This window comes from Pleurodeles waltl, chromosome 12, assembly GCF_031143425.1.
Source record: "Pleurodeles waltl isolate 20211129_DDA chromosome 12, aPleWal1.hap1.20221129, whole genome shotgun sequence".
In the NCBI taxonomy this organism is placed as follows: Eukaryota; Metazoa; Chordata; class Amphibia; order Caudata; family Salamandridae; genus Pleurodeles; species Pleurodeles waltl.
The window spans coordinates 272,963,529-272,980,673 of record NC_090451.1 but is presented as its reverse complement, the minus strand read 5'-3'; the positions used below and the strand labels follow the sequence as shown (position 1 = coordinate 272,980,673).

Sequence of the window (17,145 nt, the reverse complement as noted above, 5' to 3'; positions counted from 1 at the left end):
GACGTACTAGAGGTGGAAACAACGCATTATTCAACAGCACTCCATTATGAATTGTGAAAAGATTTATATTGCAGGCCAGCTATATTACTTGGAGACAGCTAATGCTAACTACCCATTGCGGAAACCTGATCTGTACGATACAGTGAAGGTGGGTGGGAGGCCGGGAGACTACAGGCAAACAGCATGCACCATAAGAGTATGGCTTAGTAGAAGGCTTCAGAACTCCCAGTGGTAATTATGTAAATGGGGAATGCCTCTAACACTGCTAATGGTCACTATATTCCGCTGGCCTCATCATGGGACAGTCAGGGTGAGACTACTATTACACTGACGCCCTTCCAATGCTATCTGTCAATGAAGGAGAAGCTTTAGAATCACTGACTGTTAAAGATTAGGTATTACAGGCCATGCTTGGCTCTGAAGCAACAAATATGCTGGGTCCAGGTTGGTATATGTTAAATAGTAAAGTGAGCTTTGCAGTGTACTCGGGATGGCAATGGTTGGGTGAGCAGCTTATTTGGTACTTGAAAGTTGTATTGTGGCTCCGGAAAAAGTTGTAGTGCCACAGTATAAAAAGTTTAATTTTGCACCTGAGCAATCGAGCAGTATGAGCATTTTTTTGGAATTTGAAAGTATTTATCATTCTCTACAGCTTTCTACTCACATTAACTGATGAATCGGTTTGAGTGGTGGTGTTCCCCTTTGTGTATTCCATATCTTCCCCCTTCCCCATCGTCAGGTTTTCTTACTGATAGGGAGGTCAAATGACCTCATTCATTTTTTTAAGTCTGTCTTCCAGGGAGGATCTCCTTTCATGCTATTTGTATTTTTGGGGGGATTGCAATCTAAATTATAATATCCAATAAAAAGGATGCCAACAATTGAGCTTGTGTAGGGAGGGGAGTTCAAGAAGTTATCAAGCAAAGAGTAAAGAAGCGAAATCTAAGTGAAGCAATGGTTATGTTAAAATAGAGAGTAACCATCATCAGGGATAGAAGAAAAAAATAAGAGCAGCTAGTTTGTCTGACCCTGGTTCTCAGGCAGGTCGCTCACCGCCACACAGCCCCCAGTGTGACCGCTCTCGCTCCTGTGCTCCTGTGCCCTGACTGCCTTTTCCCGCCTCCAGTGACCCAGCGCCAGCGTCCTCTTCGTTTGTGCCCGAGTGCCTGTGTCCACGCTTCTTCCCTACCCCGAGTGCCTGTGCCCCTGGTATTGTTCCACTGTACTTTTACCCTGTTGCCCTGACTGTGTTATTTTTTTCTTCCAGCCTCGCCGCGTCACCCCATCGCCGCCCGTTTCTTCCCGCCGCTACACTCCGCCTCGCCGCGTCACCCCATCGCCGCCCGTTTCTTCCCGCCGCTACACTCCGGTAGCTCCGCCCCCTTGCTCCCCATTGGCCGCCCCGCTCCCACCTCCCAGCTGCTCCTCCCTCCCTCTTCCCCTCATATGGAGGCCGCGCAGCGATAGAGAGAGCGACCTCTGACCCTGGTTCTCAGGCAGGTCGCTCCCCTCACCGCCACACAGCCCCCAGTGTGACCGCTCTCGCTCCTGTGCCCTGTGCTCCTGTGCCCTGACTGCCTTTTCCCGCCTCCAGTGACCCAGCGCCAGCGTCCTCTTCGTTTGTGCCCGAGTGCCTGTGTCCACGCTTCTTCCCTACCCCGAGTGCCTGTGCCCCTGGTATTGTTCCACTGTACTTTTACCCTGTTGCCCTGACTGTGTTCTTTTTTTCTTCCAGCCTCGCCGCGTCACCCCATCGCCGCCCGTTTCTTCCCGCCGCGTCACCCCATTGCCGCCCGTTTCTTCCCGCCGCTACACTCCGCCTCGCCGCGTCACCCCATCGCCGCCCGTTTCTTCCCGCCGCTACACTCCGCCTCGCCGCGTCACCCCATCGCCGTCCGTTTCTTCCCGCCGCTACACTCCGCCTCGCCGCGTCACCCCATCGCCGCCCGTTTCTTCCCGCCGCTACACTCCGGTAGCTCCGCCCCCTTGCTCCCCATTGGCCGCCCCGCTCCCACCTCCCAGCTGCTCCTCCCTCCCTCTTCCCCTCATGTGGAGGCCACGCAGCGGGCGCGCCAAAGGCAAGCCCGTCTGCGCCCGTCCGCGCCTGGACAGCGCCCAGCGCCAGACCCCCTGGCCCCCGCCGCTGCAAGCCTACCCGCCGGACCTACGAAGCCGCCACCCTCCTCGCACTCAACACCGGCCGGATCCCCGGGTGCTGCCGTGCCGCCCCAAGACGCACCCACGGACCCTTCACCTGCCAATCCTGCAAGTTTTCCTGCATCCAGACCCGCACCGCGCCCGCCAAACCAAGCACCAGCAGCAACCACCTGAAGTGCATCCTGCTCAACACCCGCTCCATCCACAGACACGCCGTGGAACTCTGGAACCTGCTCGACACCACATCTCCAGACGTCGCCTTCCTCACAGAAACCTGGATGAATGCCTCCTCAGCGCCCGACATCGCCATCGCCATCCCGGACGGATACAAGATCACCCGGAAGGACCGCGTCAACCAGACAGGGGGAGGCATCGCCATTGTCCACAAGAACACCATCCGCATCATGACCAACTCCGACGACACCCTCACAGCGGCCGAACATCTCCACTTCCAGATTCACACCGACCCCAAGACCACACTCAGAGGCACCCTCATCTATAGACCCCCAGGACCCCGCACACAATTCAGCGAAGACATCGCAGACTTCATCAGCCCACACGCCCTCCCCTCCGCTGACTACATCCTCCTAGGGGACCTCAACTTCCACCTGGAGAACAACAACGACAACAACACCACCACCCTGCTGGACAACCTCGCCAACCTTGGACTCAAGCAACTGGTGAACACCCCCACCCACTACGCCGGACACACGCTTGACCCAGTCTTCTCCTCCAGCAAGCACATCTCCTTCAGCCACTCCACCGGACTCCACTGGACAGACCACAGCTGCGTCCACTTCAGCTTCAGAAAAACCACGACTCACCACCACCCACATCAGGCTCCCCGCAGGAGCTGGAACAAGATCACCACCGACCAGCTCTCCACATCACTGAGCCAGAACCCTCCCGCCAGCTCAGCGGACCCCAACCAAGCAGCCAACAACCTTACACAGTGGATCACCAACTGCGCTGACAACCTTGCACCCCTGAAAACCCATCCCATCAGACCCAACAGCAAGAAAGCCTCCTGGTTCAACAACGACCTCAAGATCTCCAAGAAGAACTGCCGCACCCTCGAAAAAGCCTGGCGAAAAAACCCGATTACAGACAACATTACCGCCCTCAAGCACGCGTCCCGTAAACACCACCAGCTGATCCACACCACCAAGAAGACAGCATTAAAAGTACGACTAGACAACAACGCACACAACAGCAAGGAACTCTTCAGCATCGTCAAAGAGCTCTCCAACCCCAGCGCCGGAAACAACGACATCACCCCCTCACAAGACCTCTGCGACTCTCTCGCCTCGTTCTTTCACCGCAAGATCGCCGACATACACAACAGCTTCGGCGCACAGACCACGCACCCAACCACCAAACCGACGCCCCCCAACACCACCCTCCGCGCCTGGACCCCGGTCAGCACCGAAGACACCATCCACACGATGAACACCATCCATTCCGGATCACCAACCGACCCATGCCCCCACCACGTCTTCAACAAGGCCGACTCCGTCATCGCACCCCATCTCCGGGACATCATCAATTGCTCCTTCAACACCGCCACCTACCCGGAGAGCTGGAAGCATGCCGAACTCCGTGCCCTCCTGAAGAAACCATCAGCAGACCCCACCGACCTCAAGAACTACCGCCCCATCTCGCTCCTCCCGTTTCCTGCCAAAGTCATCGAGAAGACCGTCAACAGACAGCTGGCCGCCTTCCTCGAGACTAATGGAGCCCTCGACCACTCACAGTCCGGCTTCCGAGCCAACCACAGCACCGAGACCGCCCTCATCGCAGCCACTGACGACATCCGAGCCCTGCTCGACAACGGGGAAACAGCGGCCCTCATCCTCCTGGACCTTTCCGCAGCGTTCGACACTGTCTGCCACCGCACCCTAGTGCAGCGCCTCAGCAACATCGGAATTCAAGAGAAGGCACTAGAGTGGATCATCTCGTTCCTCACCGGAAGAACCCAGAGAGTCCGCCTCCCCCCGTTCAGATCCGAGGCCACCGAAGTCATCTGCGGCGTACCACAAGGATCATCACTCAGCCCCACCCTCTTCAACGTCTACATGAGCCCCCTCGCAGCCATCGCACGCCATCACAACCTCAACATCATCTCCTACGCCGACAACACCCAGCTGATCCTCTCCCTCACCAACGACCCAGCCACCGCCAGAACCAACCTGCACGAAGGGATGAAAGACGTAGCCGAGTGGATGATGAACAGCCGCCTGAAACTGAACTCAGACAAGACGGAAGTCCTCATCCTTGGATCATCACCCTCTGCCAGGGACGACTCCTGGTGGCCCCTGGCCCTGGGCAGCGCACCCAAACCAACGGACCACGCACGCAACCTGGGCTTCATCCTGGACTCCTCCCTCTCGATGACCAGACAAGTCAACGCCGTCTCATCATCATGCTTCAACATCCTACGCATGCTCCGAAAGATCTTCCGATGGATCCCCACCGAAACCAGGAAGACGGTCACCCAGGCACTCGTCACCAGCCGACTGGACTACGGTAACACCCTCTACACCGGAACCACGGCCAAACTACAGAAAAGACTCCAACGCATCCAGAACGCCTCCGCACGCCTCATCCTTGACATCCCCCGACACAGCCACATCTCCGGACACCTGAGAGACCTGCACTGGCTCCCCGTCAGCAAGAGAATCACGTTCCGCCTCCTCACCCACGCACACAAGGCCCTCCACGACCTGGGCCCCAGGTACCTCAACAACCGCCTGACCTTCTACACTCCCACCCGCCAGCTACGATCGACCAGCCACGCCCTCGCCGCCGTGCCTCGCATTAGAAAAGCCACCATGGGAGGAAGATCCTTCTCCTACCTGGCAGCCAAGACTTGGAACTCCCTCCCCATCCACCTCCGTCTGACCCAAGACCACCTCTCCTTCAGGAAGCAACTCAAGACCTGGCTGTTTGAGCAGTAGCGCCCCCCCCCCCCCCCCCCCCCCCCCCCAGCGCCTTGAGACCCTCCGGGTGAGTAGCGCGCTATACAAATTTCTTGATTGATTGATTGATTTAGTTTGGTATGGAAAGATTAATGCTTATGAAGCCACAGGTGTAACGTGTATTGTACATTACAAAACTATCAAACTATGTTTAATTAAGAAAGGGAGACAAGGGTGGAACCGTTGTGAATTTAGGACTTCTAGTTTCTTCACAACTTGAAGAGGCAAACCAGAAGAATAGTGGTGAGTTAGAAATCTAGTAGAAGTGAAGAACTGATTATTAAGTAAGATGTATGTAGGAGGCTGGCCTGGTTTGTACTGGGTACCTTGGGTACTTACACCTTATACCAGGTCCAGTTATCCCTTATTAGTGAAGCAGTAGTGTTCTAACAGCTTAGGCTGATAGAGGTAGCTATAGCAGAGAAGCTTGGGCTGAACTAGGAGACATGCAGAGCTCCTGCAATACCACTTATAGTTACACAGTACTTGTACACAAGTAAAGACAATACTCAGTGTTACCAAAAGTAAAGGTATTTATTTGGGTGACAAAGTACCAAAAATATCCTAGAGACAATACTCCTTATGGAGGTAAGTATTACACAATATATACACTAGACACCAAAATTAGACAAGTAAATAGTCCTAGAACAATGCAAAAAGTAGGAAATCCTATAGAATACAATGGGAAAAAATAGGTCTAGGGGCAACACAAACCATATACTAAGAAAGTGGAATGTGAATCACAAATTCCCCCCTAGACAAGTGTAGAGTAAGAATATACAGTAAAGGTAAGTAAATTACCCGAGCCCAGAAAAACAGGAGTAAAGTACTGCAATTTTCCTTAGGACACACTGCACCTCGTTTTTGGGATTTTGCAGCAGCCAACCAAGTCTGCAAAAGAACAACTGCTAGATTATTGGACCTGAAGGCCTGCAAAAGAAGGGGACCAAGTCCAGAAGCTGAAAGAAGTTCCAGGAAGGACAGGAGCCCCTGCCAACCCAGAAGAGGGTGCAAAAGAAGAGTCCCCGGTTAGTCGAAGACTGCAGAAATGCACCCTAGGAAGATGCCAGCGGGTTCCTGTTTGATGCGAAGGGTTGTCCCACGGCGTGAAGATCGTTGCAGATGAGATTTCATGTTGGAAGGTGCCAACAAGCCTTGGCTACGACAAAAAGTGCATTTTGCATCAACATGGTGCTGGATGGACCCAGGAGGGACCTGGGGGCCTCAACTCTGTGTGAGGAGGAAGACGGGGCTCGCAGCACTTTAGAGAGCCCTCAGGATGCCAGCTAGCACCCCCAGGAGCCGTAGGACCTGGTTTCAAAGAAGGTGCAAAACGTGGTTGATGCAGCACAACAAAAGAAGGTCCCACGCCGTCGGAGAACAACTCAACGAGTTGAGCGTCGAAGGATGGAGTGCTGGGGAGCTGGGCCAGGCTTTGCACAAAGGAATTTTGTAAAGAGTGCACAGAGGCCGCAGGAGGAGAAGAGGCAGTACACAGGGGTACCGTCGCTCTTGGGGAAGGCAAGGTCTTACCTCCTCCAAATTGCGTCAGCAGGACCTCAGGACAGTCTATGTCGATGATGTCCACCATCTGTGTCCTTAGGAGCACGCTTGTCGCTGTGAGAGGAGTCCCAGGGAACCGGTCGTCGTCTTGGAAGGTGCCTGTTTGGAGCAGGGGAGTGACTCCGTCACTCCACTGGAGATTTCTTTGATCCTTCTGGTGCAGGATGAAGATAGGGAGTCCCCAGAGCGTGCACACTGTGGAAACTGTTGCACTTGCTGACTTGGAGCTGAGGTTACTGAAGAAAAGTGTCTCTTGTAGAAACTTTGTTGCAGTTACAGCGTTTCTTGGAGCAGGCTGCGGTTTATTCGAGGTCAGAAGAGTCTAAAGTTTTTGCAGGGGGTTCCTGAAGGAAACTTGCAAGCAGAATCTGAAGAGAACCCACAGGAGAGACCCTAAATAGCCCTGAGAGGGGGGATTGGCTACCTTATCAGGTATGAACCTATCAGGAGGGGTCTCTGACGTCACTTGCTGGCACTGGCCACTGAGAGCCCTCCAGAATGCCCCCACACCTTGCAAAGCAAGATGGCTGAAGTCTGGGACACACTGGAGCAGCTCTGGCACGCACCACCACTGGGGTGGTGATGGGCAGGGGAGTGGTCACTCCCCTTTCCTTTGTCCAGTTTCCCGCCAGAGCAGGGGAGAAGGAGTCCCTGAACCGGTGTAGACTGGTTTATGCAAGAAGGGCACCATCTGTGCCCTTCAAAGTGTTTCCAGAGGCTGGGGGAAGCTACCCCTCCTCAGCCTTTAACACCTATTTCCAAAGGGAGATGGTGTAACCCCCTGCTCTCAGAGGAAATGCTTTGTTCCGCCTTCCGGGGACTGGGATGCCCAGAGCCCAGGAGGGCAGAACCCTGTCTGTGAGGTGGCAGCAGCTGTAGCTGCAGTGAAAGCCTCAGAGAGCTGGTTTGGCAGTACTGGGGGTCCATGCTGGAGCTCCCAGGATGCATGGAATTGGCTCCCCAATACCAGATTTGTAATGGGGGGACATCTTAGACATGTTACATGGCCATATTTGGAGTTACCATTGTGAAGCTACATTTAGGTATTGACCTATATGTAGTGCACGCGTGTAATGGCGTCCCCGCACTCACAAAGTCCGGGGAAATGGCCCTGAACTATGAGGGGGGGCACCTTTGCTAGTGCAAGGGTGCCCTCACACTTAGTAACTTTGCACCTAACCTTCAGCAAGTGAAGGTTAGACATATAGGTGACTTATAAGTTACTTAAGTGCAATTAAATTGGCTGTCAAATAATGTGTGTGTTATTTCACGCAGGCTGCAGTGGCAGTCCTGTGTAAGGGTTTGTCTGAGCTCCCTATGGGTGGCAAAAGAAATGCTGCAACCCATATGGATCTCCTGGAACCCCAATGCCCTGGGTATCTAGGTACCCATATACTAGGGACTTTATAAGGGGGTCCAGTATGCCAATTGAAATTGGTAAATGAAGTCAGTGGCCTACAGTGACAAATTTAAAAGCAGAGAGAGCATAAGCACTGAAGTTCTGGTTAGCAGAGCCTCAGTGACACCGGCACTACACAGGCATACACATTAGGCCATAAATTATGAGCACTGGGGTCCTGACCAGGAGGATCCCAGTGAGACAGGCAAAAACATACTGACATACATGTGAAAAATGGGGCAGTGCCAAGGAAGATGGTACTTTCCTACAACGTAAGCAAGAGCAGTAGTCAAGACCTTATCCTAATGTCTACACAGTTTGCTGTAAAAGTGAAAGGGATGATTAAAGAGTGACACATGTTTATGATAATGACGAAGCTGTACGCGTCAAGTGAATTAACAATAAAGTTCAGTTATCAAATGGTAAAAGATAAAGCTAAAATGTAAGTGTGCTTACGGTAAAATGCAAGACAAAGTAGACATCCAGGCCGTTTAATGATAAAACAGCCAGCCTTCAAATATTTCTCTTGTTTTCTACAGGGATTTTTGAAGAACGAGAAAGATAACGCATTGCTCTCTGCTATTGAGGAATCCAGAAAAAGGGTGAGTGTGCTGCAGTTGCCCGTTGTCGGTTAGTTTATTGGGGGGGATTTATTTTTTCTGCTGACATGTCATACAAACCAGCCCTCAAATACAAGGAATAAAAAAAGAGAAACATTGGCAATGCTAATCCATTTGTCTTTATCATGTTGAAGTGTTCTTTGCACGCTTGAGAAAATCACAGTAAAGGTGACATTGGTAGCAGTAGATGTGCTTATTTACCACATAAGAGACGTTCTGCTCTGGTGCTGACCATACTGAATAAATGATTTTGTGTTGTTTAAGCTTGATGAATAGTTTTAGTTGTGAAGAATGGTTGTATTTTAGTTTGTCTGGGGTGCCCTTAGGGCTGTTTAAGATTAAGTTAAACAGGAAGAAGTGGTTTGGAAAACAAGCAACGAACCGAAGTTATATATTTATAAGAAAAAAATCGAAGTGGAAAATACAAAAGTGAATTGTGCTTCGGTGACACTTCTAAGTATAGTCATGCCCTTCAAATATGAGAATTAGTGGGCCTAGACTGGTAAATGGTAAATGTCACTTTCTGAGCCCTCTGTGACACCCACTCTTGTGAGCATATGTGGTAGAAATAGTAATATTGAAGTGTAACTGTGTATTACGTTTAACAATGTGTGATAGAAATATTATTCAGACTTTGCAAATCCTTTTTGAAAATTGTGAATTTTGAGGTTAACTTGATGAAAAGGATTTATAAGATTGCCTTGTTGTATTAATGACAGCTGTATAAAAATAAAGTAATTTAGATGGGACCCATGCAGAGGTACGTTGTAGCAACATGTAAAACAAATTCTGAGTTTTTTTGTTGACTTATTGTAATGGACATTTAGGTTATCTGAAAATAATTGCAGGTCAGCAACCTGCCCCTCACTTTATCTTGGACAAGTTCCAGGCATATGGACGAAGCTTAACAGTGCTGTCTGTAATCTATTTTTATTGTGCAAATACAATTTGCGTACATTTACATCTTCTAGTGGCTATGGACTGGATATTTATAGAAACTTACATTAGGCACATTACACATGAAACTGCAGAGCCTCTTTAATAAAAAACAAGCATTGACCAAGCCTTGGGTCTTGCATCTGAAGTCAGTCTTTTAGCTTTGTCTGCGCATCTTTTTGTGTTTACAAGATTTTCGCAAAATTTTGTTTGGGAAGCTGCTTGACCCTCGTTAATCTAAAAAGAAAAGGACTTAAGAGCAAAATATTTTTTTGGTTCCAAAAAACACACATTGCCATAGTAGTCCGTGGCACCGAAGAGAACTGCTTTATGTATGTGTTCCACATGAAAGGACAGAATGAAGTAAGTCTGTGGCTCAAATGAGCTAACCCATTGCCCCACGCAGTAGTGGGCAGAAGAAAAATGTGAGTGACACAATAACGGACAGATTGATAAAAAAGGGACGGACGAAAGCCCCAATAAGTAAGCTTACTGGTCATATACTGTTAAGAAAAACAGAAGGGCTTAGCTGATTCTAGAACTGATAAAGTTTTGACATTAATGAATCCTAGTTGCTCCGTCTGAGGGTACACATCTTTTGTCCTTTTTCTCCCTTTACACGCAGATAGATGTAGTAAAATAAACCAGCATCACCAGAGCCAGTAGGACTGGCTTTTTGAGTTAAAACATGCGAACAGCTTTGTGAATGTCATTATTTGCATATATTAAAGTCTAACCTGTTGCCTGCTAATGCTTGCTGTGCATGGTGCCTTAACACGTGTACTCCTGTTAATTCCGATGTAAATTCTGAATTACACGTGGCAGTGGTAATACAAAAAAAAAAACTGGGATGGATGAACTGCTTGAACATGGAATTGAGAAGCCTTGTAGATCAGCTTTAGCCCTACTGGTGAATTTACCAACCCATTTAATCACAGCACAGCCACAGAACCTCAAGGTGGTTAAGTAGGTACACAAGGGCAGGAACATCTTCATTTTATTGGTTACATTTAAATTTTTTGTTGTTACATTAGTAGCATCATTAGGTTGAAGCAATCTTGGTTGCTGCAGTTTGACACACTGTAACAGACATATAGGGGGTTATTACAACTTTGGAGGAGGTGTTAATCCGTCCCAAAAGTGACAGTAAAGTGACTGATATACCACCAGCCGTATTATGAGTCCATTATATCCTATGGAACTTGTAATACGGCTGGTGGTATATCTGTCACTTTACCGTCTCTTTTGGGACGGATTAACACCTCCTCCAAAGTTGTAATAACCCCCATAATGTTAAATGGATCACACTATAATTGAAACTTCTTTGTTGCTCCTGAGTTTTCATTACCTGAATGAATCGGATTGTAGGAACTGTCAGTTTAATTTTGCTGAGGGATGTAAGACCTATCACCTAAGAGATGAATACAGAAACCCTGGCAGGGACTTCAGGAGTTTCCACCTGTGTCGCTCCACTAAGAAACATTCGACCCATTTTCAAATGGTTTAGATTTGTCACATTTAATTTTGAAATCTATTTACTGTATACCCTAAAATTGGTAATTATTCTGGGGATTACATTTAAGGAGCCTACTGCACTTAACAGGATATCATCTGAGTATAGGGAAATTCTGCATTGCCTCTACTACAGGGCCTCTTATAAGACCTCCTTTAAGAGAATCTCATCTTATACAGCAACCTGAGAGCACCAGCTATAATGTAAAAAGAATTCACCCCATTCATTAAATTTCAATTTGTTCCTTCCACAGCAGTCTTTTCTCCGTTTATTAACTGTAGTCCACAATTCAACACATCCAATACCCTGGTAATAAAATGCCACTGTCAAGTCTTTACAGCTTCTATATGCTAAATCACATATGGCCCGTCTCCTGTGTCATAAAGACAGAGGTGGTGTTGGAGATTGTGCCTGACAAACGAAACCGAACATGAATTGACTTGTAGGTACCTGAAAATCTATAGGAGTAGGTGTACCTGCACCTGAGTTATTAATATTTTGAACAGCCAGGAACCTATTTGGACTCAGCTTTTTCGCTGCTTGTAGCTGAGACAAATCTTTTAGTATCTCATCTGCAACAAAACTACTAGTTCCTTCCTATCTTGTACAATTATCATGAGGAACAACAGCTTCTAGAAGGTGGATACGGGCATCACTTCTGCATCCTAGACCACAACTGTGTAATGAAGGATAGAAGTGCACAAAACCTTGAGTTATCCCTGAGTTACTGCTGACTTTTGTAAAGACATTCACTATTTCCAAGTATCTTTCATTGTTATATCGAGTATAGAGCATTGCACGAACAACTAACCATCTGGGTTCCCATATCATGTAAAAGTGTGTAGCCATGTGTTTGTCTTGACCTTGCCAGAGACCAAGCATTGCTTTTCCTCTTAAGCAATATATTGTGCTCTTGGATTCTTGAAATATGCTTCCAGTTGCAACGACTCTCATTCTAAATGTCTCACATTTTGTACCCTAAACTGTAAATTCTTAATGGCTGTCGATTTTGCCTGTACCTAAAGGATTGATTTATTATAATATTTCTCCAGAGGCCACTGAGCCAATATTTTCTTCAGAATAGTGAGTTGTCACGTGAGCCAAGTGGTCTACGCTATACGGATCATTTTCTTTTTTTTTTAATTGCTCATTGTCCTTATCATGAACATTTGTTAAATGATGCTAGGTGTAAGTTATTCTTATGCCATGCACCTAAGGCACTTCACAATATACTTTCTAATTTGCAAGGCAGCTCAAGGAGGCAACTCAGCATTAGAAAACATTATAGACACTGTTGTGTGTGTGTGTGCTGTAGTGTATAGAGGTGGCTTACTTGTTAAATTGTGCATTAGCGTACCCTGGCCACAATGAGAGAGGGGGGCACGCAGTGGGAGCACCTGGATGTACCGAGCAAAGAAAAAGACAGCGACCATTTTCTATAGAGTTAATATATGGAGCAATGCGAGCACACTATAACAATTGGGGACCTGCAGCAGTGGTCTATTGGGGTCTTAGATCATATCCAGTCTTCAGGACTGCAGTATAATGTCCCAGCCAGAGATGGACTTGTTTTCTGGCTCTGTTTTTGAGGCTTCTCACTACGTTGTCCTCCGCCTGAGCCCACATCCTGAGCTCAGATATCCATCTGCTCAAGGATAGAGGGACGCTATACTTTCAGTTCTTTGTGATTGCATGATTTGCAAACACAAAGCCAAGATCGATACATTCGCTGCTTGCTTTGTCCACTTTCCGGTGGGGCATTAGTCTCAGTAGGCATGTTCTCAGTGTAGTAATGTGATGTCTACCCACCACAAGTGTAACCACTTTGCATATTTTATTCAAAAACGGTTGGCTAGTGATGCACTACCATGTTCTGTGGAAGAAGCCTGCCAGTTCTTAGACATATCTGAGGTTTCTGTGCGATGGAGAGTCAAACAATTAGCACAGCCTGGTAGAAGTTGGGTACTTGTGGTGCGCATAGTTAAACTGTATTAACTGAAATCACACATTTCTCAAGATTTTGTGGTTGTGGCTAAGAATCATAGAGCAGTTGTTATAAGAGAGGTCGATCTGGAGGTCCTGTACCCATTGAAGCTTTAGGCCTGGCAGATGCCTCGTCTCACCCTTCTAAAGCACGTGATACACATTTGTAACCCTTTTGATGTTGTAGGCTCCATGTCAGCAATGTGTGTAGGGCATGTCGGTCTCCGGTTCAGTATCAAGGACTCCCTCAGTTTTTCCCTGGGCTCAGCGGAGTTCTGCCTGTTAACTGCCCGATGGTCATAAAGGAGGCCTTGACCCACTGCCTTCACAAATCCAGGCAGGCACCAGAGCAGGAGACCCGGTGAGTAAGCATTTCATCCTCATGCCCTGCGACGAGCCGATTCCAGCAGTGGTGATCAACATGAGGAAGAAGTACATGGGCTGCTCGGGACCTGTCACCCAGAAGGCTCTGTAGACTGGACAGCTTAGACGCGCATCGCAAGAAGTATTCTACCTCATAGTGTATGATCAAAGTCATCATTCATTGGAGCTGTGCCGCTGAGTAGTATGACTTGTAATCTGGTGCAACCAGAGGAAGAAAGAGGAACACTTTGTCTAGGGCCAACTTGTGTCTGACTGTGCTCCAGATTAGTTCAGTTTATTGCTAGATTTGTGGTATACCGTACAGCTCAATATCAGGAGTATATTAGCAAATGGATATGATAGGCATGGTAAAGCCACCATTTTGGACAATGCCACACGTCCACTGGGGACAGCTGAAGCCTTTCCAAGAGGTTAGAGGAGGAGCCAAGAGATGCTATAATTATGTCTAGATTCCCTTCTTTAACGTCCTCTGGGTCCTGTAGATGTGCACCCCCATTACCTGAATATAATGTGACTGCAATTAGGAGCGATCTCACCACTGCAGGTTTACTTGCAGAGTTTTCTGTCAGTGGAAGTAAGCAGGATTTTGCACAGTTGATAAGTAGGCCTGAGAGTGCTTCAAACGTATCCAGAGCACTGCAGATCAACTCCAGTATCAAGTTGATGGTCAAATAGATGAGAATGTCTGCATATAGTGAAATAGAGTGATTACTTTAAAGTGATCTTGTTGTTCATGTGCATTTAAACTCCACCCATAATTGCTTTTTTGGGGAAATTAACCCATTGACCGTAGGAGGTAGGAATGGTTCGAAATATGTGCAAGGTACTTTGCAATTTAGTATTCTGCAGGGGCAAAGCAATAATCAGCCTAGAGAATGAGCCATGTGTCACTCAATAAAAATAAGCGAATTATCCATCCTATGCAGTAACTATAGATCTGCCAAACTGATTGCAAACTTGAGTCTAGTTGACTCATTGTTTTCCCCATCTGTGCTGTTCCTTGATGTGGATTTATGCAGCCCTTTGTTTATGACCATTAGAAGTCAATGACCAGAGCACAGATGGTTCATATGCCTCCAACAGTTAAATGCCCAATTTCTGAAATGCCAGCTTCCATTCATGGCAGTCATGTAAACGGAACCAACAGGACCCTTGACCATCCCATAGACCAGTCATATGTTCTTAGCCGTCTTGGGCATCAACCCATATATATATATATTCCACTATAAATGAGGCTGTCCTCTAGAGTAACTTTTGGACATCAGCTGCTCATATCTTCATGACCTACTTTATGAATACTTCCTAATAGTTGATCCACACCATATTCATTGATAGTTAAGCAGTTAGCTACATTAGCCTTGAGGAAGCCCAATAGGAGAAATCTGATAGAGACTTCTAGTTGCAGATTCCTTACCTTTGAATTTCCCCAGGCGTCAGTCTGGATCCGGAGATTTTTCTTCTGTGCGCCATCAGGTGGCGTCTGTCGACTCTGCATCTGTCGTTGGCGTCGCGGTCACCGCGATGACATCGGGGTCATATATACTTGCCACCCCGGCACACTGACATCAGTTCTTTTCTTTCGGCACCAGCCTTTGCGATCCAGAGAAAGAGCTACCTGTCATTTTTTGACTACCAACGACTTTCTTGTCGAAGTTTTTGTGACAATATTGTGGATGCGTCGAGGGATGTCACGTAAGACCGGCTTCAAACCCTGCAACTCCTGTCACTGAACTGTGTCGTTGACGGATCCGCACCTTATGTTCTCTATTGCTTGGAGCGTGATCATGACCCGAAGTCGTGCTCCGAGTGTCGGGTCATGAATCCGAAAGCTTTGAGGAAGCAGTCCATAAAGCTGCTGGCGGCCCGACACGTGGCTCCCGGTCTCGATCGGGAGGAAAGCCTCGAGACCTCCTGCGGAATCACCACCACTCTTCATCCTCGAAGTCTTCCGGGCATTCGGGTCACAAGAAAAAGAAGTCTAAGAAGGATAAACGTTCTTCAACTTCACCCCGTCAACCGGATGATGCGATGCGGGAAGAGCGTTGACGCTCTAGGCCTCCGCCATCGGAGCCTGCATCTGGGTCCGCTCAGCGTTTCCCCGACTTCCCAGGTGCCGGCGCCACCCCTACCAAACTGAAAGAATTCTATGAGGCCATGTGCCCCGCCCTCGGGCCCAGGTGAGTTAGTAGGGGCCCCCTCGGGTTCCAAGTCGTTGGCTTCGGCCCTGACTCCGGGGGGTCCCTCCAGATACGTTTCTGGATCTGTCCCCATGCCGGTTGTACCAGCGCGACCTTCCCCGGCTTTGGGTCAGATGTTGATGCTCCCGACGCTGATTGTGCCCAGAATTGACGTCGATCCTATACTTATACCCAATGACCCAGAGCTGGAACGGCGTTGATCAATGCCAGTTGCGTTCTCCATGGGCTCTCCTGGGCTCAGGGTTGATCTGGATCCTGATACATTTGGGTATTGATACGGGGAGAGTGTAGAGGGGCAGCTGAAACCTTTGGAATACCAGCTTGACTCTAACGAGGACTGGGTAGAGGAATTGGGTGACACCAGTGGTCTGGACACCTCCCCTAACGCTGGCATACTCCCTCCCACTTCGTGGCTACGGAGGAGGGAGTTTCATACTCAGTGGTGGTAAGAAGAGCGGCTGAAGTCTTGGACCTCAAGCTTCCTTCTATGGAGGTTAGGACTAATCTCCTAACCAAAGTGCTTCAACCGGGTTCTTCCTCTTCCGAACCCCTTTTCCCGTTAAACGAGTCACTGACGGACGTCATCTTGTGTATCTGGTCCAAACCCAGCACAGGGGCTCCTGTGAATAGGATGATTGCACGCCGCCATAGATCTGCACCATCACACCCCAAATTCCTCACTCAACATCCCATGCCTGAGAGCTTTGTCATCCAGGCTTCATCTTCATTGGGCTTATTCCCTACTGCAGCCCCGGATAGGGAATCAAAAAGACTGGACAACTTGGGGAAGAAGATGTTTTCTTCTACCAGTCTAGTGCTGCGTTCCGTGAACACTGCATGCCTTTTGGGCCACTATTCCCATACTCTCTGGGATACGGTCGCGCAAGTGCTGCCTAGAGTTCCAAAGGAGGCCTGGACTGTCCTTTCCTAAGCCGTGACACATGGGAGGGACTCAGCAAAGTTCACGATTCGTTGTTGGTTGGATACGACCGACTCTCTGGGCAGATCAGTTGCATCGACTGTGGAATTGAGACGCCATGCCTGGCTGAGAACAAATGGCTTCTCAGGGGATGTCCAGCAATCTCTGAGGGACATGCCCTTTGATGGCACACGTCTCTTTGGAGACAAGGCGGACTTGGCGCTCGAGCGCTTCAAGGATTCCCAAGCCATGGCCCGGTCCCTTGGCCTCGCGCCTGCTGCTAGACCCCATCAGTCTGCCTTTCGCCCCTTTCGTTGCTACAGAAGGGTCACCCAACCGCGTTCTTCTCCCCTAGCAATCGGCCCGCGCATGCTACACAGCCCCTGTACGGACGTGGGATCCCACGCTCCCGGGGATCAGGGAGTCAGCGGGTCGCCCAATCCACTCCCGCCCCACCTCAACCTCCAAACCTTCCTAATCTGCGGGTACACCAGG

The 17,145-nt window shown here is 48.9% G+C and overlaps 1 protein-coding gene across 1 annotated transcript in view; it reads left to right on the top strand.

Annotated features, from left to right (window-relative positions):
- NUP93 (nucleoporin 93) overlaps positions 1–17,145 on the top strand; it is a 305,671-nt gene that overhangs the window by 84,847 nt on the left and 203,679 nt on the right. Inside the window, exon 4 of the mRNA XM_069215817.1 lies at positions 8,637–8,699. Coding sequence (XP_069071918.1) covers positions 8,637–8,699 — 63 coding nt within the window. The remainder of the gene's footprint in view (positions 1–8,636; positions 8,700–17,145) is intronic.